The following is a 26,461-nucleotide window of genomic DNA, read 5'->3' as shown; positions in this document are numbered from 1 at the left end:
ACCTAAGGACCACATGCATCTCGTCAGGGCCGCTGAGCCAGACACGGCTTCTAGAAGTCCTTGACATTTGGGAGACTCCGTGACACCGTAGCTAAAGAAGGGACTTTGGCAGCTCAAAGGTCTCGGGTTCAAATCTCTGCCCCACCACTTGACCGAGGCCCTTGAGGGAGCTGCGTAGAGCTTCAGTTTTCTTGTTTATGAAATAGGATAATTGAACAGGTTATGGGGGGTGAAAGGAGCCCCTGTAGGTGACAGACCTAGGACAACGCCTGGAAGTTGGGCACTGCCCATCCTCCAATCCAAAGCCAACCAGACCCCCCTTTCTCATTACTGGCCCAGGGTGGGAAACTTCTCTGAAGTCCGGGCCCGCCAATTATAAGGCTATTTGGCTTGTGTGATCCAATTAATAGCTCTCTGTCCCGTGGGCCTCGGCAGACACGTCACCCTTCGCCCCAGGGGTCCTTTGGCTCAGCAAAGCCTGACCCCTCGTGAGGACAGAGTTCCCCCACTTCCTCAGGAGAAGGTGCGTCAGAAAGTAGGAGGCCGACAGGCTGCTGAGCTGTGGAAAATAATTAAACCAGGGGAGGAAAGAAAACCCACGTCTTTTAGAAATCAGGTTAGGTATGAATGTGCAGGGCGTGGCCTCCTGTATAATTCGCCCGCCTCTGGCTCTGGGAGCTGCCGCGGGCTCTCCCTGGCCGGCCAGTTGCGTCAGGCTCGGGCCTGCTGCCCCTCCTCTCTGCTCCTCCTCCTCCTCCTTCCCCACCTCCTCCCCCGCCTCCTCCACCTCCGTCTCCTCCTCCTCCACCTCCTCCCGCTGCTCCCTATAGGTGTGTCCCTGGGCTCTGGCTACCTGGCCCACTCCCCGCGGAGACGCCTTTCTGAGAGGTCACCCACCTGCGGCCCCAGCAAGTCCCAACACACGCCCGCTGAGTGACCGGCCATGGAAGCCTCAGATGCCTCCAGAAGCAATGGGGCCAGCCCAGAAGCCCGGGATGCCCGCAGCCCCCCAGGTCCCAACGGCACCCTGGAGAATGGGGCCAAGGCCGAAGGCCAAGATGCCAAGACCACCAACGGGCACGGCGGGGAGGCGGCCGAGGGCAAGAGCCTGGGTGGCGCCCCGAAACCAGGGGAGGGCAAGAGCTCCCTGTTCTCGGGGAACGAGTGGCGGCGGCCCATCATCCAGTTTGTGGAGTCCGTGGACGACAAGAGCTCCAGCTACTTCAGCATGGACTCTGGGGACGGCAAGAGGTCCCCCTACGCCGGGCTCCAGCTGGGGGCTGGCCGGAAGCCGCCCCTCTCCTTTGCCGAGAAGGGGGAGCTGCGCAAGTCCATCTTCTCGGAGCCCCGAAAGCCCACGGTGTCCATCGTGGAGCCCGGGGAGGCCCGGCGGAACAGCTACCCCCGGGCTGACGGCGGCCTCCTCCTGCGCTCCAAGTCGGGCTCCGAGGAGGTCCTGTGTGACTCCTGCATCGGCAGCAAGCAGAAGGCCGTCAAGTCCTGCCTGGTGTGCCAGGCCTCCTTCTGCGAGCTGCACCTCAAGCCCCACCTGGAGGGCGCCGCCTTCCGCGACCACCAGCTGCTCGAGCCCATCCGGGACTTCGAGGCTCGCAAGTGCCCTGTGCATGGCAAGACCATGGAGCTCTTCTGCCAGACGGACCAGACTTGCATCTGTTACCTCTGCATGTTCCAGGAGCACAAGAATCACAGCACCGTGACCGTGGAAGAGGCCAAGGCGGAGAAGGAGGTAACGCGCGGGGGCATCTGCGCTCCTGGGGGCTTTGGGCCTCGAGTCTCCGCTGTCCCTGGCTCCTTCTGAATCCATCTGTCGGCCCTCTGCGCCCACAGGCTGGGGGTCAGAGGCAGTTTCCCTAAATCTCAGGAGACAGGGGCATTGCCTACATGAGCAAATGGAAGCTCGGGAATGACTGGGGGCTTGACCAAGGTCACAGGGTAAGTTCAAGTCAGATCAGAGAATCCACCCGGGCTCAGCCCTGGGAGCTGGGCCTGGCCACAGTGTTTCTTCTTGTTTATTTTTTTATTTTAGGGAGAGAGAATTTGTGCCACCTGAGCAGGACGGACTGCTGGGGCAGGGGTCATGGGTGAGGTCAAGGGAATTTGGGGGCCACTTAAATACTCTTTTGTTCCCCAGGCTTTAGAGTCTGCATTTGTAGGGCAAGGGCTCCTTGCTGCTTATGCGTTCCCACTCTCCCCGCCGCCCCCCCCCCCCCCCGCCGCCCCGCCAGCCTCTCGACTTCCCCGAAGGCTTTCTCCGTCCCCTTCACTGGCTCTGTGTGCTTCGTGTGTGTGGTCGCAGGGCCATGAGCCTATCGGTGCACCAGGCTTTGGGAGGGCTGCAGTTTGCGTGTGGGTGGGATGGACGTGTGTGTGTGTGTGTTGCATGTGCGATGGCTGTTTGGTGCATATGTTTGTATATGGGGTACGCAGTGCATTTGCACGACAGCTGTCTGTGTAATCGTGCCTGGATCTCCTTGGGGAGGAGCAGAGGCGTGGGGAGGCTTGTGAAAGGGCTGTACAGGGAGAGAGGGTGTTCTGGGCCAGAGGCTCAGCTGGGGTTGCTACCCTTTGCCCCACAGATGCTGACCCTGCTGTCCCACAGCAGCCACACAGCTGGCGGTCGTGGGCGGCCCCCCTCTGGGATGACCATTCTGGTGCTCAGTGCAGGAGACCTGGCCTTCCTTGTCAGCTTCTCTCTACCCCTCTGAATAGGGCAGCCCAGGACCCCTCCCCATCCAGCCTTCCTGACCAAGAGCTGGCTGTTGACTCTTCCTGTACCCCTCGCCCACACCCCTGGGCAGAGAGATGGGTTACAAATGGAAAAAGACTCAAAGATCCTTGTCAGGGGTCTTGTTTGGCTCTGGAAGGTGATCCCAATTCCCTGGTGCTCTGACCCCAGCCTGGCTTCAAGCATCAGGCTAGGAGACAGTGACGGGGCCAGGCCATGGAACCCATCCTTCGGGAGCTTCCTTGGGAAATCGGAACAGAACCAAGGGGGCAGTCATCTTCATCTGGTATAACCCAAAAAGCTGCAGAGCCTCTGACTAGGTTCTGGGAGAGCCGACCGAGTTCCACATCTGGTTTTTGCCTCTAGTTAGCCATCCAACCACGGACAAGTCCCTTTCCTTCTCTCAGTCCTGGTTTCCCAATGTGTGAACCCAACGTGTTGGACTCCATTGGTGGTCTTCAAGTTCCCCCGTGGAGTCCCAGGATTCTTGGGAATGTCGGGGATGAGGAGGGGGGCAGATTGGTGCCAAGTGGCTTCAGGTGCCCATTTCTACTGCAAGCAATATACATGCTTATTTGTCTGTTTGTGTCTGGAACCAGAGTATCGCCTAACCAAAGCCCAAGTGCCTCTGGAGGAGGGAAGAGTCTTGGGGAGCCCTCCGTGGAGGCTCCGGGAACTTGGAGTTCACCTTCTGGTGCTTGGCGCTGCTGTAGGACTCTGGAGTCCTCGTCCTTGAGGGCTCACGATGTAGGTCAGGAGGCAGAGCTCGGAGGCACAAACAAGCCTGGGGAGCATCCGCCCAGTTACACAGAAGCAGCTGTCGATCAACATCAAATTGTAGCGGGTGGCAGGGCAGGCTGGGTGGAGTCCTAGCAGTCTCCTGGGTCTCCTCCTTCACCTTGAAGACAGGGACAGAGGTCCTGGGAGAGGGAGGGACCTGTCCAAGCTTGTGGAGGATGAGAAAGGAGTCCCCTAATTCTCTTCCAATATTTGAAAGCAACTGAGGGGAAGGGTACTGAGAAGGTGGGATTCAGGATACTCTAGCCTAGTGTGCTCTATCGGGGATTTCAGGGGAAAATGTCTGATCCACTGGAGTGACTTTAACAGGGGGAGCTAGATAGCGTGTGCATGTGTGTGTACGTCCCAGCGGTGTAAGGGTAGATGGGGAGTGGTGCGGGGCGGCCAGGAGACGGAGTTGGAGCACAGCTGTTTGTCCATGCTTGGCTCTGCTGGAATGTCGGCCATGGGGAACATTGGCACAGAGCAGGGTTAGTGGGTTGACTGATAGAAGGGAATAAGCGTGTCAATCCTGGCATCCTTTGGAGGCATCTCCTACAGACCCAAACATCAGCCTACACACAGGTTTTTGCAAGGAGCCCTGTCCAGAACCTGTTCAGCAGGTCAGATGGTGAAGGCCCTGGTGAGGTCATCTGGGACCAATCTTGAATGGTTGCATGAGGCTGCAGATGACAGTCAGGGCCTTGGGTGCTCATCTCCTGGGTTTCGGCTCTACCTGTAGCCTCTGAGCGGGGGCCGTATTGGAGCAAAGGCCATGTGGTGTGGAAGCATGACTATCCTTCCTCTGGTGGATCCAGGGTCAGAATGTTCCGGTTCCACTCCAGATGTTAGAAGGGGTCCCATCGATGTCCACTCCCCTGCCTCTGGACATTCCCCAGGCTGGATGTCTATATCCATCTCCATCCTTTTCTGTCTCTTGGCTCATCCTTCTGTCTATCCCAAGTCTTTCCTGCTGCATGGGGTCAGGATGGGTCCTGTCGGGGGCTGGGGGGGCTCTTGCTCTGGGACAGGGTGGGTGAGAGAAGAGAGGGGTGACCTCCATGGAGGCTGAAGGGGAAGCAGTTTATCTGGTAAGCTGTTCAGAGACAGGAGGCAGGGGAGGAAAGTGACAGGCAGGCAGCAGGAGGCAGCAGGAGACGCTCCAGTTTCTAAAGAGCACCAACTGTTTACCTGTTACTCCTGACAGCAGTGCCATAGCTGTGGGCTACTGTACCTGTTTTAGAGACGAGGACATAGGCCCTGAGACGCCAAGAGACTTCTCCTGGATCCCAGCACGGAGTGGCCAAGCCGGGATTCTGACTCTTCTTCTTCTTCTTTTTAAAAACTTTATTTATTTATTTGACAGACAGAGATCACAAGTAGGCAGAGAGGCAGGCTGAGACAGAGAGGGGAAGCAGGCTCCCCGCCGAGCAGAGAGCCCGATGCGGCCCGATCCCAGGACCCTGAGATCATGACCTGAGCCGAAGGCAGAGGCTTTAACCCACTGAGCCACCCAGGTGCCCCGGATTCTGACTCTTCTGATGGCTGTTTCCTCTGCACCATTTTACACTTTGTTTTCACAGGACGGCAGACTCCCCTGGGGGGCGTGCGGTGGGCGGGGGAGTGGGGCATCCTCAGATTGGAATCACTTAGAGAATCAAGACGCAGCTGCCTAGGCCTTTCCACGGGAGGTTCTCATTCAGGGGCTTGGGGCCTGGGATCTGTATTTTTAAGTCTCCCTTGCCGATGGTACTGAATAGCCAGGTTGGGAATCAGGCATCTTGTCCAGCATTGCCAGGAAAAAATCCAGGCCTGGTAAAGGTGGGGTGACTTTCTCAAGGGCCCACCACCAGTCTGAGGACAGCCTGGTGCTAGTCTGTCTACCCGGTCTTGCCGGGTCCCTGTCCCGGCACCCGAGGAAGCAGAAGGGACTGTGAGCCCCCGTCACGCAGACTAGTACTGGACTATCTGACATCTGGGTGGAAATGGGGAAATCTCTCCAGCATTTCAGATTCTTATCCAGATAATTACCATTTGTCTGAGAGTACAAATTTGGCAATTAACTGCCTCATTTGGCAAATATCAGAGCCAACGGCCCAGGCGGTTAAATCAAGCCCGAAGAAGATCACGGCCTCATCCCCCCCTTTCCTGCAGGCCGTGCAGGTGACCCCTGTCCGGATAAGTGTTCAGGTGCATCTGCGGCCCAAGGCCCATCGGACTGGGTGTGACCCACCACTGTGCCCTCGGTCTGCTCTCAGGGAATCCTCCACTCCCCCAAGGCCGGAAGGATTTGCAGGCAGGATGGCCTTCCCGGTGCCCATCCCAGGCAGCAGAGCAACAGGCAACCAGACGAGTGTGGGAGAAGGGAACAAAGGAAGCATTTAGGGACAGGCCTGGGCAGGGTGGAGGGAAGGAACCCAGAGTGGGAGGAAGAGAGGAGGGAGGTATGCACGGCGATGGAGGGGTGGGGAGCTGAGGCCCCATCAGATATCAGGGGCTTTCCTCAAAATTCCAAGGGAGGAGGGAGAGAGAAAGAGAGAGAGCTGGGACCTCAGGGGGCGAGAAAGAGGGTGTGTGGGGGAGGAGGGAAGAGGGGTGACGAGGAAAGAGACAGGATGGCCAAACTATACCATCTGTGGGGTGGGGAGCCTAGGTAGGCTTAAGTTAGCAGAAGTGAAGGGGACGGACAACCTCCTGGAAGATTCGGAGATGAGCCTAGAGGTTAAGAGGCCACATGAGATCTGCATCCTGTAGTGATATCTTGGCCTTAATGGCTTTCCAGCTGTGAAAGCTCAGGCAAAGTTCCTAATCTTTTTTAGGCCTTAGTTTCTGCATCTGTAAAATGGGGCAGCGGCACTTGCAGATGAAAGAAGAAAATGGCTGGCACATAGTAGGTGCTCAGTCATACAATTAGTGTCCTCCTCCTCCTGGTTTTGGGGGAGAACCCAGTATCTTGGAGGCTTCCTATGTTACGTTCTTTCCCACATCCCGCCTTTTCCAGCTTCGCGCAGTCCTGTTAGCAGGGAAGAGCTGTTGGGAGCCACACAGATGCCAGATACACCCCCAGGGGTCTCACCCCAAACTCTCCTCCGAAGAGGGGAGCCCTCCTCCCAGAGGGGACAAGGGACTGTTGTAACCACGCGGAGCTCCCACTCCAAGGCCCTTCCCCAGGGCCCGCCTTCCTGCAAGTCTGGTCTTGCGAGGCCCCCTCCCAGCCTGTGTCCGAATTCCCTAGTGCCCGACTCTCTCCTCCACCCCGTCTTCCACCCACTGCTGCAGACAGTGCGTCTCTGCTTTTGACCCTGCCCTCACAGGCTTCCAGATCAGCAGCCTCCCCTCCTCCCTCCTGGGTCACTGGCCAACACTCTGGCCCTCCTCGCCACACCTCAGCCAGCCCTGCTGCCTGCTTCCCTCCTTTTCTTCTGCAGCATGGACCACCCCCCCACACCCACCCCAGGGTCTGACTTCCTGGGCCCTTGCCCTGGGCTCTTCCTTGTTCTAATCCCCTTCCTTTGTACTCCCTCTTGGCCAGCAAATCTGTGCTTGTCGGGGAAGGGGGGGGTGTGGAGACGTCTCTCCTGCAGGCCCGACCCAGTCTTGTGTTCCCATGGCTTCCAGCAGGTGCCCCCAGCACCTCTGCTCACTCCACATGACTCGGCTGGCCTTAACCTTCTCTGGTTGTACCTTTTCCCACTGGCAAGGTCAGCCGACCCTCATCCCCTCCCCTCCTTCTGCTCTGTTCTCCCAAGTGTCCTCCAGGCCTCAGTTCCCCACGATACAGGCCTCTGGGCCCACACTTCTCCCTGCATCCTGGCAGTGTACACACTGTCCCCAGATGTCAATACCGAGGCACCTGCCACCCTCATTGCTGAGCACCTCCGAGGCTTCCCCTGATCCTGCCTGCCCACCCCACCTTGCTCCCTTGGGCCCCACGGGCATGCTGGCCACACGGCACCCTCTCTTCCAAGCCTGGTGGGAGGGAGAGCCTCCCGCACAGCTCCTGGCCCATGGAAGGTCCCCCACACTACGAGATGCTAGACCACTGGCCGGGGCTTTCTCTGTGCCGGGTACTTTTTGAGAGCTCCCTTTCCTGGCTCCCAGCTCATCCCATGGCCTCGGTGGGGGATGGGAGGCAGTCCTCTTACTAAGTCCATGAAAGATAGAGCCCTGAGGCCCAGAGAGGTTAAGTCATTTGCAGAGACCATCTGCTTGGAAATGGTCGTAACTGCATTCAGATGTTTGGACTCCCAGTCCCAAGCTCTGGGTGGGCTCCCTCCAGGATCCCCCATGCTCATTCATGGGAGGGCTGCCCTCTCCCCCCTGGGCAGGCCCCGGGGGTGGTGGGAGCGAATGTACTTTTGTTCTCTGCTTTCCTCTCCATCAGGCCTTGTTCTGGGGGTGATGAGGTAGGGGCGAGAAACCCAGGGGCCAATGACCCTACTCCAGCCAGGTCAGGAGGGGTCAGCTGCAGTGGGATGTCTTCCGACTGTCCCCTTGACCTGGGGCTTCCCTTAGGAGCGCTCCTGGGATGGGCAAGGTGCCCGGCACAGACCATTGTCCAGCTGTTTGCTTCTTCCTTGTGGCTCAGATCCTTCCAGACCACAGGATCTGCCACCCGCTGTGTCTTGGGTTCTCTGTCCTCTGCTCTCCGCCCTCCCAGCACTGTGTCTACGGCACCTGACTTCTCCCCAGCCTTTTTCCAGAAACCAGGCCAAATCCCGTCCTTACCTCCTTTCACTGCTTTCCTCCTGACAGTCATTTTCCGTCTCTGGTGATGGCATTTTTCCATGTTGACGGATCTGCAGCCCATTGCTGGTGGGCCAGATGCTTCCTGAGAACCTGGAGCGTTCTTGCCAGGAAAGCCCAGGACTGTGGGCAGAGAGGGGGTGCGGGGTGGGATCAGGGGCTTTCTGTCCGGGACCTCTACAGTTCTTGGGCCTTCCCTATCTTCTCCACCAGCTCCCTGATCCTCTGGGCACCCTTTCCAAGAAAGCCAGGGAAGTTCTCTCCACTCCCAATCCACTTCCCTGGTGTCTGGAGAGGGACCCCAGTCAGCACCCCGCCAGCCTGGGGGAGCCCTCCAGAGGTGCGACCCGTCTGTACCCTGTGCAGGACTCTTTGCCAAAGGAGCTCCCATTCCTAGTGGCTTGTGGCCTCCTCATCTTGACTTTCCTTGTGGGTTCCTCAAAGGGACAGCTGGAGAATGGTGTGGAACTCTGCTCAAAACCCAGAGTAGTGGGGAGACTGTGAGCGCCCTGCGGCCTTGTGGGGTGGAGATCACCCACCAGTCTTTCCAAGCTGGAAGGGGCTTTGAGATCCCTGGCAGGGGCCCCCGCAGAACACAAAGGTGCCTCTTGGCTTGCCTGAATCAGCTTGGCCTTAGCTTCATGCCTCCCCTTTGTTGTAGCTGCTTTCCAGAGAAGGTATTTCCCCAACGGAAGGAAAATATTATCCATACTTTCCGTATCCATCAGAGCTCACTTCCCCATGCCCCCTCATCGGTCCTCTTAGCACCCCCACCCCCAGACCCCAGCAGCCTGCGTCCTCCCCTGAGCGGAGATCCCTGGAATCTATCTTCTCGCTTCCTCCTTTCCCTGCCTCACTCACTGCCAGCTCCCCTCCCCCAGGGCCCCTGAACAGAAGTCCCCATCTTGCCCAAACTGCGGACTGCACTCCCTTTCCCATAAACAGGTTTATAGCTGTGCCTGTCCAGACGGAGTCCCTGCTGGTTGCAGCCTGGGCTCCGGCTTGCAACACAGGCCCCACGTCATGGCATAGAAACGCTGCACACTGTCACTGCCACTGGACACTCCCTGGGCTGGGCTGGGCTGAGCTGGGCTGGGTCCCCTTTCTCCCCGAACCTTGAAGGAGGTAGGAGCTTCCTTCCCTCTCCCTAGTGGCCTCAGGTCCATTGAGAGGAGTGGGAACCCCATAAATGAACTAACCGTCCTGCTCAGTTTGGGTGGAGGGACCTGGCAGAAGGTTTAGTCCTTATAAAGACCTGGCTGGGATGGCCTAGCCCCGGAGGCCCGAGTTTACAGTGACACAGTGTTTGATCTGTTGCCAGATCCCTGGTGACAGGCGTGGGGCCTGGCCTATCCGAGGTCCCTGGGACTGTTTGCTGGGCTAAGGGCTAAGGAGTGAGCCCTCCCCAGGCTGGCTCCCTGCATGGGCCCACTCCCTGATTCTCCGTTGCTCTCCCACCTCTCCCCGGACTTCTCCAACCCTGCCTCCTTCCCTGCAGACAGAGCTGTCACTACAAAAGGAACAGCTACAACTCAAGATCATCGAGATCGAAGATGAAGCTGAGAAGTGGCAGAAGGAGAAGGACCGCATCAAGGTGAGCTGCCCCCGGGCCTTGGCCTTGCTGTGGGTTCACCCCGCCTGTCCTACCTGGGAGGAGACAGGCGTTCTCTCCTGCTCCAGGCCCCCCATTTATGCCCCACACTTACTTCTTCTGGGTTCTCCCACCCCTCTGGCATCCCCACCAATTCCCCTTCTAAGTCCAGGCGGGGCATTCATGTGTGATCTCGCCATCCGCTAAGGCTCCTTCCCAGCAAATAAAGACCCTAGATCGACCTGTCTTCTGGTGTGTCCTCCGGTGTGCTCTGTTGTCTACTCTGCCCAGCAGACCACCCAGCCACCAAGGGTGTGACGTTGTCCTTTCACTGGGGCCAAGATGGCTGCCTGTGTGTCTGCCATGGTTTGAGTAATTGCAGACCACAATCTGAGATCGCTGACTCTTGAGCCTGGCTCCATCAACAGCCTGTCCGTTCAATTTCTGAATGCTGTTGGTGCTAGTCGAGGTTTACTGAGCACCACCTGACTCATGGGGGATCTTCTGGGTCCATGGAGTCGCCCAAGGTTGGAATGATGGCCAAGTCAACCCACCCCTGGAAGGAGTCACAGATAAAGAAGAGTGGGCTGTGAATGAACCTGGCCATCTTTGTCCATAGATGGCATCCCTCAAAGATGCCTTTGAACGAGATCCTTAGTCAAACAGACTTTCTGGGTTGGGGCAGTGGAAATGCCCCGGCTCTGACTCTGGGCTGGGAATCTAAAGATACACCCCACTCAGGAGGTTTTTTAAATTCCCGAAACCCTCCTTCCTCTCTCCTCTCACTCTGGACCCAGAGCTTCACCACCAGTGAGAAGGCTATCCTGGAGCAAAACTTCCAGGACCTGGTGCGGGACCTGGAGAAACAAAAGGAGGAAGTGAGGGCCGCATTGGAGCAGCGGGAGCAGGATGCCGTGGGTCAGGTGAAGGTGATCGTGGATGCTCTGGAAGAGAGGGCCAAGGTGCTGCACGAGGACAAGCAGACCAGGGAGCAGATGCAAACCATCAGTGACTCGGTGCTATTTCTGCAGGTACAAAGCAACTTCTCCACCATTTGATCCCTCAGTCCTTACATTCACTGTCCCAGAACCTCCATCCATCCATCCATCTACCATCCATCCATCCATCCATCTACCATGATCCATCCATCCATCCATCCATCCATTTATCCATCCATCCATCCATCATCCATCCATCCATCCACCCATCCATCCATCCATCTTTCCAAGCTCCATTCCATCTGCCCATTTAATTTTTCCATCTAAGCCATTTCCATCCCTCCTCTAAAGAAGGCACACAAGTATGACCTTGTACCTGCTTCAGTTGATATGTACTAACAGTGCTCCAGGCTCAGTAGGAAAGAGTTGTGGGATTGATTAGTGAGGTTTGCTTTGGGTATGAGGCATGGTGTGGAAGAGCTGCCTAGGCATGATCCTTGACCTTACCTGTCTGTCTATTCATCCAGCTGCTAGAGTGTTGTGGGCGCCGCTGCATGCCCCAGGACTCTGGTGGGTGCTGTGGAGAATAGAGAAGTAGAAGACATGGTTTTTGCCCCTGAGGAGCTGCAATCCGGCTGGGAAGATAAGACATGTACAATTAGAGAACAATATAGAAGAGTATGTAATTAAATGATAAAGCATGTGGTTCTGGAGATAAGTACCCATGGAAGCTCTGGGAAGGGCAAGCTTGCTGGAGTAATCGAACACAGCTGTGGAAGAGGTGGAATTTGAACTGGGTCTTGAAGGCCCAAGCCCATAAAGTTTTCAGAAAGAGGAGGGACTCTCCAGGTGAGGGGGAGGGGAGATGAGAGGCAGGCTTTAAGTGTGGTATGTAAAGGTGGACGTAGCACTGTGACTGACCTAGAACGTTCTAGAAATACCTTGCATTTCCTTAGTGCTTTCACTCCCCAAGATATCCCAGCTTGTGTCGCTCTCAGAAACCCCTGTAAGATAGAACGACATGTCCAGTTGAAGAGGTAGGAACCATGGAGTCACATATATGACTACTTATACCATCAGGGATGTTAGTATCTAGTGGAGTTGGGCCAAACCCTTTCATTTTACAGAAGGAGAAACATAAGAGGACAAGTGGGGCTAGTTGGTAGCCCAACTGTGTCTAGAACCACAAGGCTCCCAGCATTGACCCTTCTAGCTGGACAGAGAGCTCCCTGCAGAGACGTGTCCCCTCGGCTACTAGAGACCTAGGAAGTTAATGGTTTCTTTCCTTCCTTGGTAGGAATTTGGTGCATTGATGAGCAATTACTCCCTCCCCCCACCTCTGCCCACCTACCATGTTCTGCTGGAGGGGGAGGGCCTGGGACAGTCACTTGGCAACTTCAAGGATGACCTGCTCAACGTGTGCATGCGCCATGTTGAGAAGATGTGCAAGGCGGACCTGAGCCGTAACTTCATCGAGAGGAACCACATGGAGAACGGTAGGCCTCTTCGTTCGCCGAACACCATGGCCATGGGCACCTGGTGCTTTCCAAGTGCCGAATCCTGTTGCCTGGGCTGGCATCTAGCCAGCCGACCCCTCATTGTTCCAAACCACCCATCTTACCCAAGGTGTTGGGACTAGGATTCAGGGATTGTAACCCTCCACTGAACCGGCTGCCAAGGTTATGTGGTGTTACATGGGCTCCCAAGGGCAGTGAGCATCTGGGCACTGGCTGCACAAAGGCCTCCTCTCTGTGGGTCATCCATCAAACTCAGGATTAATTTCATTCCGAGCTACATCTGATTATGGGCCCAACCCAGCAGCTGTGGGGAGGTTGCCACTTGGAAGGGCCAGATGCTAACCTGGTGATTTTGCGGACTCCCATAGACATGACCTAGAACTGCATCGTGCTGGGAGGGAGACCTTGCCTGTCACCATGGCCCCACTGAGTGGTGTTGAGCCCAGAGGCCGGGCTGGGGACAATGGGACCCATGTGTCTCAGTGACTCACCGGCTTCCCTGATGTCAGCTTCTGAGTCACGCTGTCCCCCACTGAGGCCAACTGAATCACCTCACCGAAAGCCTCCTCATCTGAGAAACTAATCCATTAAGTCTCTTCTCACCAGCCCAGCCCAGTCCCTTTAGGGCCCTAAGTGGGAGCACTTTCCCCCAAGGCCCCACTCAGTGATCCAGGCCCAACATGGGGCTCTAAGGACACCTCTGGCCCCAAACATCCTAAGGAGGCAGACCCTGTCTTTTGGCTCCAAGCAGAGAAGGTGATTCTCTGGGGATGAGAAGGGGGTAATAGTGTGCCGATGTGCTGGGCTTTAGGGGCGACCTCTGTATATCTCGGTGATGGTGACATCACCCAGTGTCCCTGTGAAATGTGAGGGACATTCCTCAGTGACACCTGAGGATCCATGAGCCACTGCAACAAGATAGTCATGTGCTTCCAGCGGCCTTCGGGTCCTGAAATCCCCCTTCAGATGACAATGGTGATGACATTAGCGGTGGTGACTGACAGTGACTGAGGACTCCCAGTGTGCTGGCTTTGTGAGAGCTCTTTGCTGGCCATGGCTTACTTTCCCTGCAGGATGCACTGCATTTCATAGATGAGAAGGCCGAGGCTCAGAGAAGTAGCTTTTCAAAGGGCACACAGCTGAGCGGGGGATGTGGTTAGGATTCACACTCTGATACTCAGCCTCCCAGATCTTCCTGGCCGAGAAGTTGCTGAGGCTGGCAGCCGGGCAGAGCTGTTGGGAGTGTGATGATCACGGTCCCTGGGGTACAAACCCAGGGGTAGGGTCCCTCTGCCGAGGTCGGGGCAGACAGATGAGGATGGCTGTGACTGGGCCAGGCTGGCCCATGAGCCTCGAAGGACTACCTACTGCCTGTCCACCGGGTCATTTCTAGGTAATGATTGTATTGACTATGACCTCTGAGCAAGTGTGGCCCTGTGCCCTGTGCCAGGTGTGCAGGGAGGCGCTACCAGGAGCAGGATGGGTGCTGTGATGTCAGCAACCTTGCACCTGTGCCTGGGGCCCCGGGCCTCCGTGTTGGTTTGCTGATTGCTGCTGTGTTGTTGGGAGTGTGTCTGGCTATAGGGCAGGGCTGGGGGGAATGGGAGGCCAGTGAGTCAGACCTCCTCTCCTCCTGGATGACAGCCTACCCATCAGACCAGGGACTTAGTCCTACCCCCAAAGGCCCAGGGACTGACCACCATCATCCTGAGCTTGCAGAGCAGTCGAAGCAGGGAGCAACGGGTGGGGGTTCTCCTGGGAGAACACGTGTTTGTGGTGGAGTGCACTACTATGTGTCAGGCCCCTGCTGGGTACAGGTGATGAAGATGAAGGAGAAGGACCTGAACCACTCATTCCTTCTCTTGCCCAGGGGGGACAGAGAGGGAAGGGCAGAGGGAACGTAAAAGATGGAGAAGTCGCAAGAGGAAGGAATGGGGTGGGGGAGTGCAGCTGGGGGAAGGCAAGCGTGGCACCACCGATTTGTCTGGGTTTGGGGGTATACTGGTGGCTGGGGGTGGGGTGGGGAGTCAGTGCCCGCCCCATGAAGCTCACTCCCCTCTTCGTGCCTCTGCTCAGCGGGCTGGATCTCTGGCCCTGGAGGCCGACGCTAGGACCTCGTTACACCCCCGTGGGCTGCCGACATGGCTGGGACAAAGTAAGGAAGTAGGAATGAGGGCTCACACCCCAGTTCTGCCCTCACTGGCCATGTGACATGGGGCTTCACCTACCTCCCGAGCCTCAGTTTCCTGGTTTGTCCCGTGGGGATCTCTATTCCAGCCCAGGGGTTGCGTACACAACAAAAAGGAAAGGGATGTCAGTAGCACCTTGTCAACTGCAAAGTGCTGTGCCTCTGGTCTTACTCACAAGGGTCAGTCCAGGGAAGGAGCTGGCTCCTTGCCGACCGTCCCTCACCTCCCAGCGGCTCAGGAGCAGAGGGAATGCTGGGCAGGGCATGGCCTTCCCTGGGCTCGGAGAACCTTGCCTCTGCCTGGGACAGAGGGGCTGTGGGCTGACTCAGCAGAAACCATGGCTGCCCCCAGGGCCCCCCTTCTCCTCTCCACCTGCCCCTCTGATGGCCGGCCTCTGTCCCTCCCAGGAGCTGACCATCGCTACATGAGCAGCTACACTAACAGCTACGGCAACGAGTGGAGTGCGCCCGACACCATGAAGAGATACTCCATGTACCTCACGCCCAAGAGTAAGAGAGAGCACCCCATCCCTCGGGGCCACTGACTTCAGGACTCGGCTGGGTTCTGCCTTGCCAGAGTGACCGTCACTGGGTTTGCCCGGGGAAGTCCGGGTGCACACCTGCTGGCCCTCTGGACCCAAGAACAGTGCCCCATTCCTCCCTCAGAAGCATCTGGGTTAGAGATAAACTACAGGCACCTCCTGACTCCCCCCACCCCCGTCCCTGCCTCCAGTCCCAATAAGTCCTGTGCTTCCCTTTCCTTTCAGCGGGTCTCCCAGCTGCTGTTTTCACCAGCAACCATCCTCGGGGCCTGAGCCTGAGCTGTGTTCTGCTTCCACTTGCCTTGTTGTAGTCCTGGGGGAGGGCCAGTCCCTCCAGAACCATTCTGCCCCTCTAGGGTGGGGAGACCTTTCCTCCCCGCTCCCTCCTGGCACGGCGCCGGGCCCTTGGCCTTCCTCTCTGGGCCCTGGACGGTCCCAGTTTGTGTCAGCCTAGGTGGAGGTAGAGACCAGAGCCCGCCTGTTTTCGCCCCGGGGGGAAGCCTGTTGCGTTCTTTTGCACCAGCAACAAACCGCAACAACACCCGTTACATAAGGGTGGGTGTGCCAGGCGTCAGCCCTCGGAGAGAGGGGGTGCATTCCTGGGGGCATGCCTACGCGTGGGGGTGGTCTTCAGAAGAGTGGGGCTGTGGGGGAAAGGGAGAAAGGGGACAGAGAGATGTGAGGAAGGAGCTGGGGACCGGGGAGCCCCCAGGCCTGAGCGCTGATTGACACACCTCCGACACACACACACACACACACACACACACACACACACACACACACCCATGGGAAGGGCGTAGGGGCTTTAGAGATGAGCTCAGCCAGAGGAATCTCTGAGCTCCACCCAATGTGAAAACAACACCTGGGCCCTGACTGAGGCCTGGCGAAGCACCTGGGCACCCGAGTCCCCCCTGCCCCACATTCCTGGTGTGGGTCAGGCCACCAGCCTGGCCCCTTCCCCTCCCAGGGCGCTGTCCTTGGGGCCCCGTCCTTGAGCGGGTGAGCAGCACTAACCAGCCTCCCCAGTGAGGACCCCGATGTACACTGGTCCCCTCAGCCCGGCCCTGCTCGGCTCCCTCAGCTCCCTCGGGGAGTGAGAGGGGCGTGGGTTCCCCCCCCCACACACAGGTTGTGGGGAGGGGAGCAGAGCAGCAGTGGGGTTAGAGGGAAGAGCACAGACCTGCCAGGATGTTACCCTCCAGCCAGGACCTGGGGACTTTGGGCAGGTCACTGTCCCCTCAGTACCCCCGTCTGGGAGGAGAGAAATTCAGCTCAGATGCTAGGAAGGCTTTCAGCTTACCACGGAGTCAGGCGGTGACATTGTAGGTGGAAGAAACAGGTTCATCCGGTGTCCCTGCCCTTGCACTGAGGACAGGAGGAAGGAGGAAATCTGCCCTCTGGGGGCTCCCAGGCTCAGGGTAGAGGCAAGGGAAGGGCCAGGAAGAGTCAGAAAGGGGATCAGGAGACAAGGCCATCCAAGGGTTACTGGCATGAGTCTGGGGGCTCTGGGGCAGTGGGCTCGTGCTGTGACCTTTCCCAGCGGAGGCGTTTCCAGGCCCCTGAAGGAGGGGCAGCGTGCTCAGTAAAGAAGCAGACCAGAGCTGGGAGCGGGGTGCCTGTTAGGTGGGAGGGAAGGAGCTGATGGAAGGACCCAGATACATGTGGAAAGCATGTCTTCTTCATCTGTAAAGTGGGGGTATGGAGCCCACTCCGCCAGCCTCTCAAGATTGTTCTGAGAATCCAAATTTGGAGGCTCCTGAGCAATGTGAGGTCTTACCCCTGGTGGAGGAAGCACCCGGGAGATACTTGTGGCCCCAGGCTCCTCATCATAGGCGGGCCCGCACCTGTACCCCCCCACAGCTGCCACCATCCTCCTTCGTCCCAGGGACACCACCTCGAAGCCTCTGGGGTCTCCATCTGCGGGCCTGGGTCGGGAGGGGGGTGTGGGCTTCTCAGGCCTTGGTGATCCTTAGGGCCGCCCACATAGGGAAACCATGCACCCCGAGTCTCTGCAGAAGCTTCCAGATTTACACCTAATGCTCCTGTGTACTTACTAACAGTCTTCCTTTCACCGTTCAGTGTCCTGATTTGGAGTGCAAATTAAGTGGCTGCCTGATCTAGACCCAGACGAGCTGTCTTAGTGGTGGGACCCGGGTCTCCAGACAGGCAGTGGGCGCCATCTGGGGACAAGGAGTCCCACGTAACCCCCTTAAGTCAGAAGCTATGGGCCTGCCTTGAAGCAGACCCAGCTCTCCACAGTGGGGACCCGTCCTCATTTTCCTAGGTGGGGCCAGGACATCGTACCAGCCAGGTTCCCCCAGCCGCCTCTCCAAGGAGACCAACCAGAAGAATTTCAACAATCTGTATGGCACCAAAGGTGAGAGAGTGACTCAGCACAGGGACTGGGAGGTAGGCTGGGGGTGGGGGGCGGGCTCCCCCGTGGAAGGGGGATGTGGGGAGCTGGGATGGGCTTAGGGGCCCAGAGACAGGCAGGGAGGAGTCCTACTGAGCTCAATGTGTGTGTGTGTGTGTGTGTGTGTGTGTGTGTGTGTGTGTGTGTGTGTGTTAGAGTGTGTGATGTCGTTAGTTAGGCTGCGGAGAAGCAGCCTGGAAATCCCTGAGGGTGAGTCTGGGAAACTGGGAGTGGGGCTTCGGTGTGGAAGCTTCCCTTAGTATGTGTTGCAACACAAGGACCCACAGAGTACGGGGGCCCTTTACCGAAGGGTGCACGTCTGCATTGAGAAATCACTTTTAAAACAGACTAGTGTAGCTGTAAATGGGACGGATGGCAGGACAGGAAGTGGGGCTGTCCCTGGAGATCTGGGATGGGATGTAGTGATGCTGGTGAGGGACATGCCCTTAAGGCCTAGAAAAGGTGAAAGGGAGGACGCCTGGCTTCCTCCGGGAGAGAGGCCAAGCAAGCACAGACACCCCTCCGTCCTGTGCACCGAGGGCACCCTTGTGCCAAGTGTAGGACCATGCACTCGAAGACCCAGGTTTTTGGAGGCTCCAGGGTGCCAGCCAGCAGTGGGCAGGGAGGGCGGTCCTGGGGCAGCTCTACCAGACATGGCCCTGGGAGGTCTGAGGAGGGATTGGGGGGCCTCTTCAGTAAGGGCATGGGCTCTGAGAGATCTGGGTGGATGGGCTCACTCTAGGGGTCGTGCTGGAGACCCCTCCCAAGTTTCCCATGGCAGGGGTTCACAGTGGGGCGGGCAGAGCGCCCCAGCTCCCTCTGACCACTGAGCCCCAGTGTCAGGCTCCCGCCCTCCTGCAGACGGCTGTGGGAGAGGACCATCAACCAGGACTGGGCCCTCAGCCAAGGAGTGAGCTGACTGGGGAGAGCCCCAGGGCTCAGGGCTGCTGAGAGGGCGGCCCAGGGCAGGGGTGTCATCCGTGGGGGGCTCTGAAGCCCCCAGACTCGAGTGTCCTCGTGGGGCTCCTGCTGTTCCTCCCGCACCCGCCCCGCTGCCTCTCTCCGCTAGACTGCAGGGACGTCCTCCCAAACCGACCTTCGTCAGCCTCTTCCGCTTTGCAAGCAGTTTCAGGACTTGAACCAGCTGCCTCTCTGCCCAAGTTTTAGCGTGTGCTTCTATTTATTTGTTTACTTCTTCACTCACCCAGCAACCGTGCAATGGGATCTTCTAGGGACCAGGCTCCACGTTGGGCGCTGGATATGTGATGCTGGGCCAGACAGCCGTGTCCCCTGCCCCCAATTAAATTTGCCCTTATAACCCAGGGGGACAACATGGGAGCAGAGTGACGTGAGGCCTGGGGCTGAGGCACACACAGACTTGGGGGAGATGACAGGGAAGCGGACACCAGAGGCCCCAACACGTTTGTCAAGGATGGGAGCGGGTGGGGGAGCTGCGTGTGCCGAAGGCAAGAGAGGGCCTGGTGTGCCGCGAGCTCAGAGGGTACAGGGTGGGCTATCGCAGCGGAGCTGGGGGAGGTGAGGCCAGAAAGTGGAGGTAGTGAGGGGGGCCGTGTGCCGGTTAGGGACTCGGAGCCTGAGTCTGAGGACAGTGGGCCTTGAGGTACGGCAGAGACGAGCGGACACTGTGGTTTAGGACAACTTTTTTTTTTTTTTTTAAAGATTTTATTTAGTTATTTGACAGAGATCACAAGTAGGCAGAGAGGCAGGCAGAGAGAGAGAGGAAGGGAAGCAGGCTCCCCGCTGAGCAGAGAGCCCGATGCGGGGCTCGATCCCAGGACCCTAAGACCATGACCCGAGCCGAAGGCAGAGGCTTAACCCACTGAGCCACCCAGGCGCCCTGGTTTAGGACAACTTTGATGGCAGGAAGGATGAACGGGAAGTGTGCTGGGGGTGCTGGGGGGACTCACGTCTCCTGCTGTGCCCCGCCAGGTAACTACACATCCCGGGTCTGGGAATACTCCTCCACCATCCAGAACTCAGATGATGGGCCCACAGTCCAAGGTAGCTCCTCCTTCTCCCTGAAAGGTGAGCTCTCCCCACCTTGCCCTGCCTTTCCTGTGTCTCTCCAGGCTCTGTGCTGGCCTCTGCTCCCTCCCTCACCAGCTGCCCACCCTGGAAGGGACAGACCCTGGCCCGAGAGGTCTCAGCTGTCGGGGAAGCCTGGGCTTGGGGCTGGTTTTAGCGAACACTGGGCCCTAACCGTGATCCGCATGGTCAGGGAGGTGGGGACGCCACCCTCTGGAGACCCCTGCCCCTGACACCCCCATCCTGTTTCCATCGGGCCTAACTTCTGAGTCCTCCTCCTGCAGAAAGCTTAACTGCTCAGCCTGAGCCTGCTGGCCTCTGTCGGCTCTAGAAGGCTGTGACCGTGTACCAGCGGCCAACATACTGAGTCCTGTCAGGCCCTTTCTCAGAGAGGCAGGACTAGACCATGTCTAAAGTGTCCTGAGTCCGACTCCGCTCTCCAGACCAGGCGGAGTGGGCCAGGCCCCTCCTGTCTCTTCTGAAGGGCCCTAGGGACAGCTCTGTGGGCTGTGGTGTAAGCCATTCTGTCTTCTGATGCCCGAGCCATGTGGCTTTGAAGCGAGGGTACAGGGGCTGGCCGGGGTCAGGGAGAGGGAGGAGAGAGGGCGGGGCAGGTAGGGCCCCAGGCAGTGGCCTTGGAAGGTGACTTATCATTCAACTGTCCCTTCCAGGCTAGAATCCCACCCTATCCCCAGGGCAGGGACTCTTGGAAGGACCAGCTCACCTTGCTCACCTTAGAAGGTGAATATGACTGGAGGGTCCCAGCCTATAAGACCCCGGGGGATGTCCTCTCCCCAAGCTAGGCCTGGCAAGTTCTGGCCACCAGAGGTCCCTCCCTGCACTCTGGTCAAGCCTAGATCAGAGGCTACGGGTCAGGGAAGACGTTCATCCCCCAGTGTGATTTGGAGCTTCCACATTCCCCTGTATCTCCCCACAGGCTTGTACCAACCCACCACCCACCCCCTGCCCTGGTGAAGGCCTTGACCTAGGAGAGCCCATCCTCAAATACTCTGAGCCCCTGAGGACTAGCCCAGGGACAGTGTGGTTACCTTCACACAGATCAGCTCATTACATTAGCTGGGACTGGCCTTGGATGGTGGGGTGCTCTGGGCAGGGGCCTGCCTGTGTGTAAGCAGAAGCCCCGCCCATGAGGATGGCCCCCCACCAGCTCCTACCCAGCAACCTTAGCAACCCTAGAGGGAGGCAGAGCACATGCTTGGGGTGGCCTGGCTGGGCTCCCAGCATAGCAGGCCCCAGGGCAAAGTGTGACTCCCACTGGCCCCTCCCAGACCAGGGTGTGCTGCTAATGCCTCTCTCTCTCCCAGCAGGCTCTGGGAAAGCCCCCTATCAGTTCACCACCTTGGGACAGGCCACCACAGAGTTTTCCAAACCACTGGACGGCAGTGGGCGATTTAAAAACAATCCTGGTACCGGCCCGTCTTCCCTCCCCTTCTCTCTCCCACAGCAGGGCAGATGGGACACCCTCTGGGGCTCTCTGCCACTTCTAGGGCATCCTGGCCCTCCTCCCCAGAGTTGCTGGAAGAGGGATGCCTCCCCCCTCCCCTGGCACCATCCCTAGCTCCCCCTGCCCTTGGACTTCTGCCTGCTGCACGAGGCTGGTCTTCGGGACCACATCCCCATCCCCATCCCCTCCTCACCTCTCTTGGGGCTGGCATGGGTTTTCTTTCTGGGAACTGAGAATTGAGATCTGAAATCCCCCCTCTCCAGCTCCCACTCAGGACCCATGGAACCTTCTCTTGCCAAAGCGCCCCCACTCCCACCCCCAGATGCAGGGAGAGACCTGAGTCTCTGCTCTGTCTCCATCTTCTTGCTAAATGCAGATGGAGGGAAGGGCCAGCCAGGCTGGTTCATCCTCCCTCAGAGCAGCCGGAACGGGGCTCCGGGCTGCCCCAGAGGAGGGCAGACCCTGTTTATTTCTGAGCTTCTCCTATTGGGGTCATAATCTGCTCCTTGCCAGGCCCCGAGGCCTGTCCCTACAGGCTGATGGCTGAGACAGAGGGTGCTTTCCACAGTTCTGTGGGCCAGAGCTCCTAACAGATCCCGCTGGGCTGAAGGGGAGCACGGTGGGCAGGAGGACCAGGCCCGGACAGGGCCCACGTGCTCCAGGCCCCATGGGCTTGCTTAACTGTGGACCTTAACCACATGGCAAATGACAGCCTGGCCCTGGCCCCAGCCTCCTGCTCCTGGAACAGGCGAGAGGCCCTGGACCTGGGCAGGACCATGAGGGTGGGTTTCAGTACCCCGTCAAACCTGGGTTCACATCCTGACTGCTGCTTCTTGGTGGTGCGGCTCAGGGCAAACTGCTTACGGAGTGAGGGTTAATGAGGAGACCTGTGGGAAGGGGGGACACTGGCCATGCAGCACCGGCCCTTGGAAAGGGCGCCTCCTGGTGGATACCTTAGCTGCTTGTGCTCATGGGAAAAGATCAGTGGTGTGAACCTTCAGGGCGGGTGGGGGGAAATCCTTGTGGAGTAGTGTGATTCTGACTTAGATTTGGGGACCACAGTCCAGGACCACCTGGCCCAGCCCACCTGGCCTCTTCCTCCTTCCTCTGTTTGCCTGGGTGCCTCCCCCCTTTGGCCAGCCTCTCCAGGATTTTCCGCGGTACCCCCCCCAGCTGCTGCAGGCCTCTTCAGGGGTCTCTGCACTTGGTAGTGGGCTGGATGGAGCTTGGTGGTCACTTTGGCGATGGTACCCCTGCTGTTGTGGCCCCGGAGGCCCTGATGGCCAACCTTGGCTCCCTCTGACCAGCACCTGTCTCTGCAGGCTATCCTTCCCTCATCAGGAGCCAGAGCCCCAAGGCCCAGCCCCAGACTTGGAAATCTGGCAAGCAGACTTTGCTGGTGAGTGATGGGCTGCCAGGACAGCCTGTCTGGCCATAGGCATCTCCAGAATGGGCACGGAACGGGGCTCCCCAGGGGCAACTGGTCATCAGTCACCCAGGGGAGGTGATGGGAGGATGTGACCTCTCTGGGCCATGGGACGGAGAGAGGGGACAGCAGTGGCCTGAATTCCCACATCCTGCATTCAGCAAAGGGTAGCAGAGACCCAGGGCTAACTGTCAGTGGATCTGGGTAAGCATGCACTTTCTGGGCCTCAGTTTTCTAATCTGTAAAGTGGGTATCCCTGATTCTTTCATTCGGCAAATTGTTGCTGGGCGTCTATACTTGGAGAATGAGGACTGTGTCCCCATCAGCTCTGGGCGTGTGAAATTCTCCGTCCTGGGGATGGACATCCTAGTGATGGGTCCCACCTTCCTGGGGCCATTCCCTAGCTCTGACAAGGCAGAGGCCACTGGGGCGATAACATGGTGAGGCAGAGGCGGTAAAGTCAGGAACAGAGATATTTCAGGGTTCAGTGGCTAACGCACTTGAACCAGGAATTGAAGAACTACACTAGAGGAGACCATGGCCTTGGGGTCTGGCCAGCTCAGGGGATTCCCTCTCTGAGGCTCTGTTTCTGCAGTCTTGTAATCTTGTAATGCAGTGCTGAGATACGGGGATCCCTAATGCCCACCCCCTGCCTTTTTAAGATTTTATTTATTTATTTGACAGGCAGAGATCACAAGTAGGTAGAGAGGCAGGCAGAGAGAGACGGTGGAGGGGGGAAGCCAGCTCCCTGCTGAGCAGAGAGCCCAATGCGGGGCTCCATCCCAGGACCCTGAGATCATGACCCGAGCCGAAGGAAGAGGCTTAACCCACTGAGCCACCCAGGCGCCCCCCTAATGCCCTTTTGACCTGACCCCCACCCAGGACCTCCGTGAGCAGGGCCTTCCTTCACAGGCTGGGCCTCCACCTCCCTGAATGCTTCTCTCTTGGAGCTGAGGGAGTCACACAGCTGTCCTGGGATATGGGTGACAGCAGGGGCTCGGCTGGGGACAGGGGCAGGAGTCCCCAGCTCCCTTCTGTCTTTGCATTTGGAGGTTAGATCATGGGGAGGTGATTTGCTCCAGGCCCTTTAATTGGAGAAAATCTTGAATTTGCTGGTGATGGGAGCTAAGTGATCGTGTGTGTAATTTGCACCTGGGCCCAGGGGCATTGCAACAGCAGGACTGCAGAAAGTAGATATGGGGAGAACAAAAGGGGTTTTGTTCCTGGACTCAGGCCTTGCTCTCCCTACCACACCGTCTTCTACCTCCCAGGGCCTGGGTCCCAGCAGAGAAAGCTCATTACCATCTTGAGACACTTGCTTGGCAGGGCAGGGTTCCGGCTAGAATGGAGGCAGGTGCTAGCACGTGAGGGAGGCTGTCCTGGGAGTCAAAATGCCTGGGATGTGGCCCTCGCCTTCATACCCACTTGCTGTGTGACCTCCCGTGAGCCGATCTTCCTCTGCTGCCGTTCTCGCAACTGTAACAGGAGTTGGGGGCCTCTGACGTGCTGTGACCCTGAGCCAGGGAAGGGACAAGGGCAGGCTGGGGAGACAGGGAGAGCACCCTTCCCAGATGCCCCGGAATTCTGTTTCTGCCCACCCATCACTTCTGGGCTCTTCGTGGGACAGCACCATTCACTGACCTGTGATCTGCTTTATTGACCCAGCCTTCCAGAAAGAAAGGCGTGAGCCATTTCTAGGGCTCTTATTGACTACTCTGGGATCCAGACCCGTTCTGCCACTGAGTAACTCTGCGGCTTTGGCTGTGGCCATCTCCTGCCTGGGTGCCTCTTTATCTTGCAGTCACTTCTTAAGGGGGCCAAGCAATGTCCGAGTTAAGGACTCAGCCACTGCCCCCCAGGCCCTGCTCTGGGCCAGATACGGCTAAGGAGCTGCTAGGTGACCACATCTCCGGGCAGACAAGGTTGAAGGCAGGGGCGACCTCCCCAGTGTCTCCTACAGTGGCATCAGTGGACCCAGCTCAGGCACAAAGCCACTTCCAGAGCCCCGAGGAGGGCTGAGTGCTCTCACATAGACTAAGCAGCAGCTAATCCGGCCTTCTGGTTGCTGGAGGCTGATCTCTTAGGCTTGGGGAGCTGACAGGAGCAGAGCAGAGCTGGTGGGAAGGTGCTTCTGCTCTGTGCTGAGGCCGCTCCCTGAAGGACAGGCCAGGATGAGAGAGGCGAAGGGGCTAGAGTTGGGGAGCCCACCTCTGTGTTGGGCTGGGCAGGTTTTTGCCTTCTGTGAACTCTCTCTGTCAGGGGAATCACGCAGAGAGACCAGAAGCAAATGCTTGTGGCCCTTGAGACTCAAGGAATGATTTGGAGATGTGGGTAGTGTTGTTGCGGGGAAAGGGGTACGGGGGAGGCTCGGGAGCCGGACTACAGGGGGTTCGAATCCCAGCTCCACTACTCAATAGCCGGGTGGCCTTAGGGAAGTGGCTTAGCCTCTCTGTGCCTCGATTTGTCCATCTATGAAATGGGTATGATGATGATAACCCACTTAATTGGGGTGGCTATAAAAACTCCATGAGTCCTTCATTACAAAGCATTTGTAACACAGGGTGCAGTTCTGGAGAGGAGAAAATGCTATGAGACCAGGATCTAGGGTGGTGCTGGGGTGGGGGCGGCTCCTAGGCCACAGAGAGGAAGTCTGATGAGGGCCTGAGGTTCCTGCTCACCAGCCGAATGGCGGCAATGAACTCTGAATGAGCTATGAACCTGGAGACTGATAGCGTTGAGTAGATAGAGCCTGCGGTTTGGGCCACGGGCCTCTAGAACCTGCTAGGGGGTTCAGAGGACTGCTGCTTCCCTGGGGGGAGGTGAGGCTAGGGTAGGTCTGGCTGGTCAGCTCCATCGCCATCTGCCCTCCCTAACCACTCTTATTTCCCTCCCCCAACCAACAGTCTCACTACCGGCCATTCTATGTCAACAAAGGCAACGGGATGGGGTCCAACGAGGCCCCGTGAGTTCCAGACAGGCAGCACCGAGGCCCTGGCACCCCTGCCCTCCCCGGCTGATCCTGCTGCTCTCGCTACTGTGCTCATCAGGGTGGAAGGGAGCCGTCCCCCTCTGCTCGCTGCCTTCAACCAGGCCCCATCCAGGCTCCTCTCCAGCTTTGGGACTTCTAATGGCCACCATCTTTCCTGTGCTCAGAGGCCAGCCATCGCAGGGGTGGGAGATAGGTGGGCTTCTCTCCCCTAACCCACCACCCTCTCTTGGGTGGGGTTGTTGGGGCCCACATGGGGGCAGCCTGCCTTTCCCACCCATCCCCTGCCATCTTGAGGCCTCTTGGCCATTTCTCTCCAACCCTCCTTCCCCAGGATGTGGTCTGTAGATGCCTGCCCATCTCCCACCCACGTGGGCCCACCTTCTCCTTCCCAGCAGCCTGGCGCCGGCAGACCACTGGCCCTAAGTACCCAGCCTGGCCGAGCCCGCAGCCCGGGGCCACTGTGGAGGGGAACCTCTCAGCATCTCGGCATCATCCCGACCGTGTCGGGCATCACCGTAACCACATGGAGTCTGAGGTCGCTGGGGATGGGCTCTCCTGGCCGCAAGGATGGTCTTAGCCAAGTCAGGTCCCTCTTCTATCTGCTGGGATAAGCAATTCCCTCAACATGATAGGATCCATCCATGAAAATAGTTCCTGGCCCAGCTGCCCAAGGGACATGTCATTTCCCCCATGGAGTCCTGGGCATCCCATTGTTCTGTGTCCTCTCTGGCAACGGCAAGTGAGCAGGCCGGGGACACTGGGTCTGGGCAGGTCACTTGGAATTTCCAGGTAACTGCTGCTGTTACTTCTAAGGGTGGCTGACCCACCACCCGCCCCACTCAGCCACTGCCCCCATCCGTCTCCCTCCTCCCTCTGACTACCTTCCATGTGGCACACCGTCATGGGGCTCAGGGCCTAGAGATGGACCAAAGCAGGAGCAGCAAGGTGGGGCCCTTCCTCTTCTCAACATCCCTCCCAAGGGTCCTGGAGACAAGGGGGCGGGGCCAGCTGGCCAGGGGCGGGGAGGGGGACACTTAGTTTGGGCTTTTCCCTCCTGAATAAACCATTGATCACCGA

At 58.1% G+C, this 26,461-nt stretch overlaps 1 protein-coding gene across 3 annotated transcripts; it reads left to right on the top strand.

Moving 5' to 3' along the window:
- The first annotated feature begins 735 nt into the window (after positions 1-735).
- TRIM29 (tripartite motif containing 29) lies at positions 736-26,461 on the top strand. Of its 3 annotated transcripts, none has more exons than XM_047693192.1 (10): positions 736-1,747; positions 9,768-9,863; positions 10,658-10,891; positions 12,096-12,294; positions 14,912-15,013; positions 17,330-17,422; positions 19,409-19,504; positions 20,833-20,931; positions 22,292-22,368; positions 25,299-26,461. In XM_047693192.1, the coding sequence occupies exons 1-10, from the start codon at positions 944-946 to the stop codon at positions 25,359-25,361; spliced, it is 1,863 nt and encodes a 620-aa protein (XP_047549148.1). In that variant the 5' UTR covers positions 736-943; the 3' UTR covers positions 25,362-26,461. The 3 variants fall into 3 exon arrangements, with proteins under 3 accessions (XP_047549148.1, XP_047549146.1, XP_047549149.1); XM_047693190.1 differs by having other exon boundaries at positions 20,830-20,931; XM_047693193.1 differs by lacking the exon at positions 20,833-20,931 and having other exon boundaries at positions 744-1,747.

Source organism: Lutra lutra, chromosome 10, assembly GCF_902655055.1.
Source record: "Lutra lutra chromosome 10, mLutLut1.2, whole genome shotgun sequence".
In the NCBI taxonomy this organism is placed as follows: Eukaryota; Metazoa; Chordata; class Mammalia; order Carnivora; family Mustelidae; genus Lutra; species Lutra lutra.
Note: the sequence above shows the minus strand (reverse complement) of the source record. Positions and strands in the feature narration are given on the sequence as shown.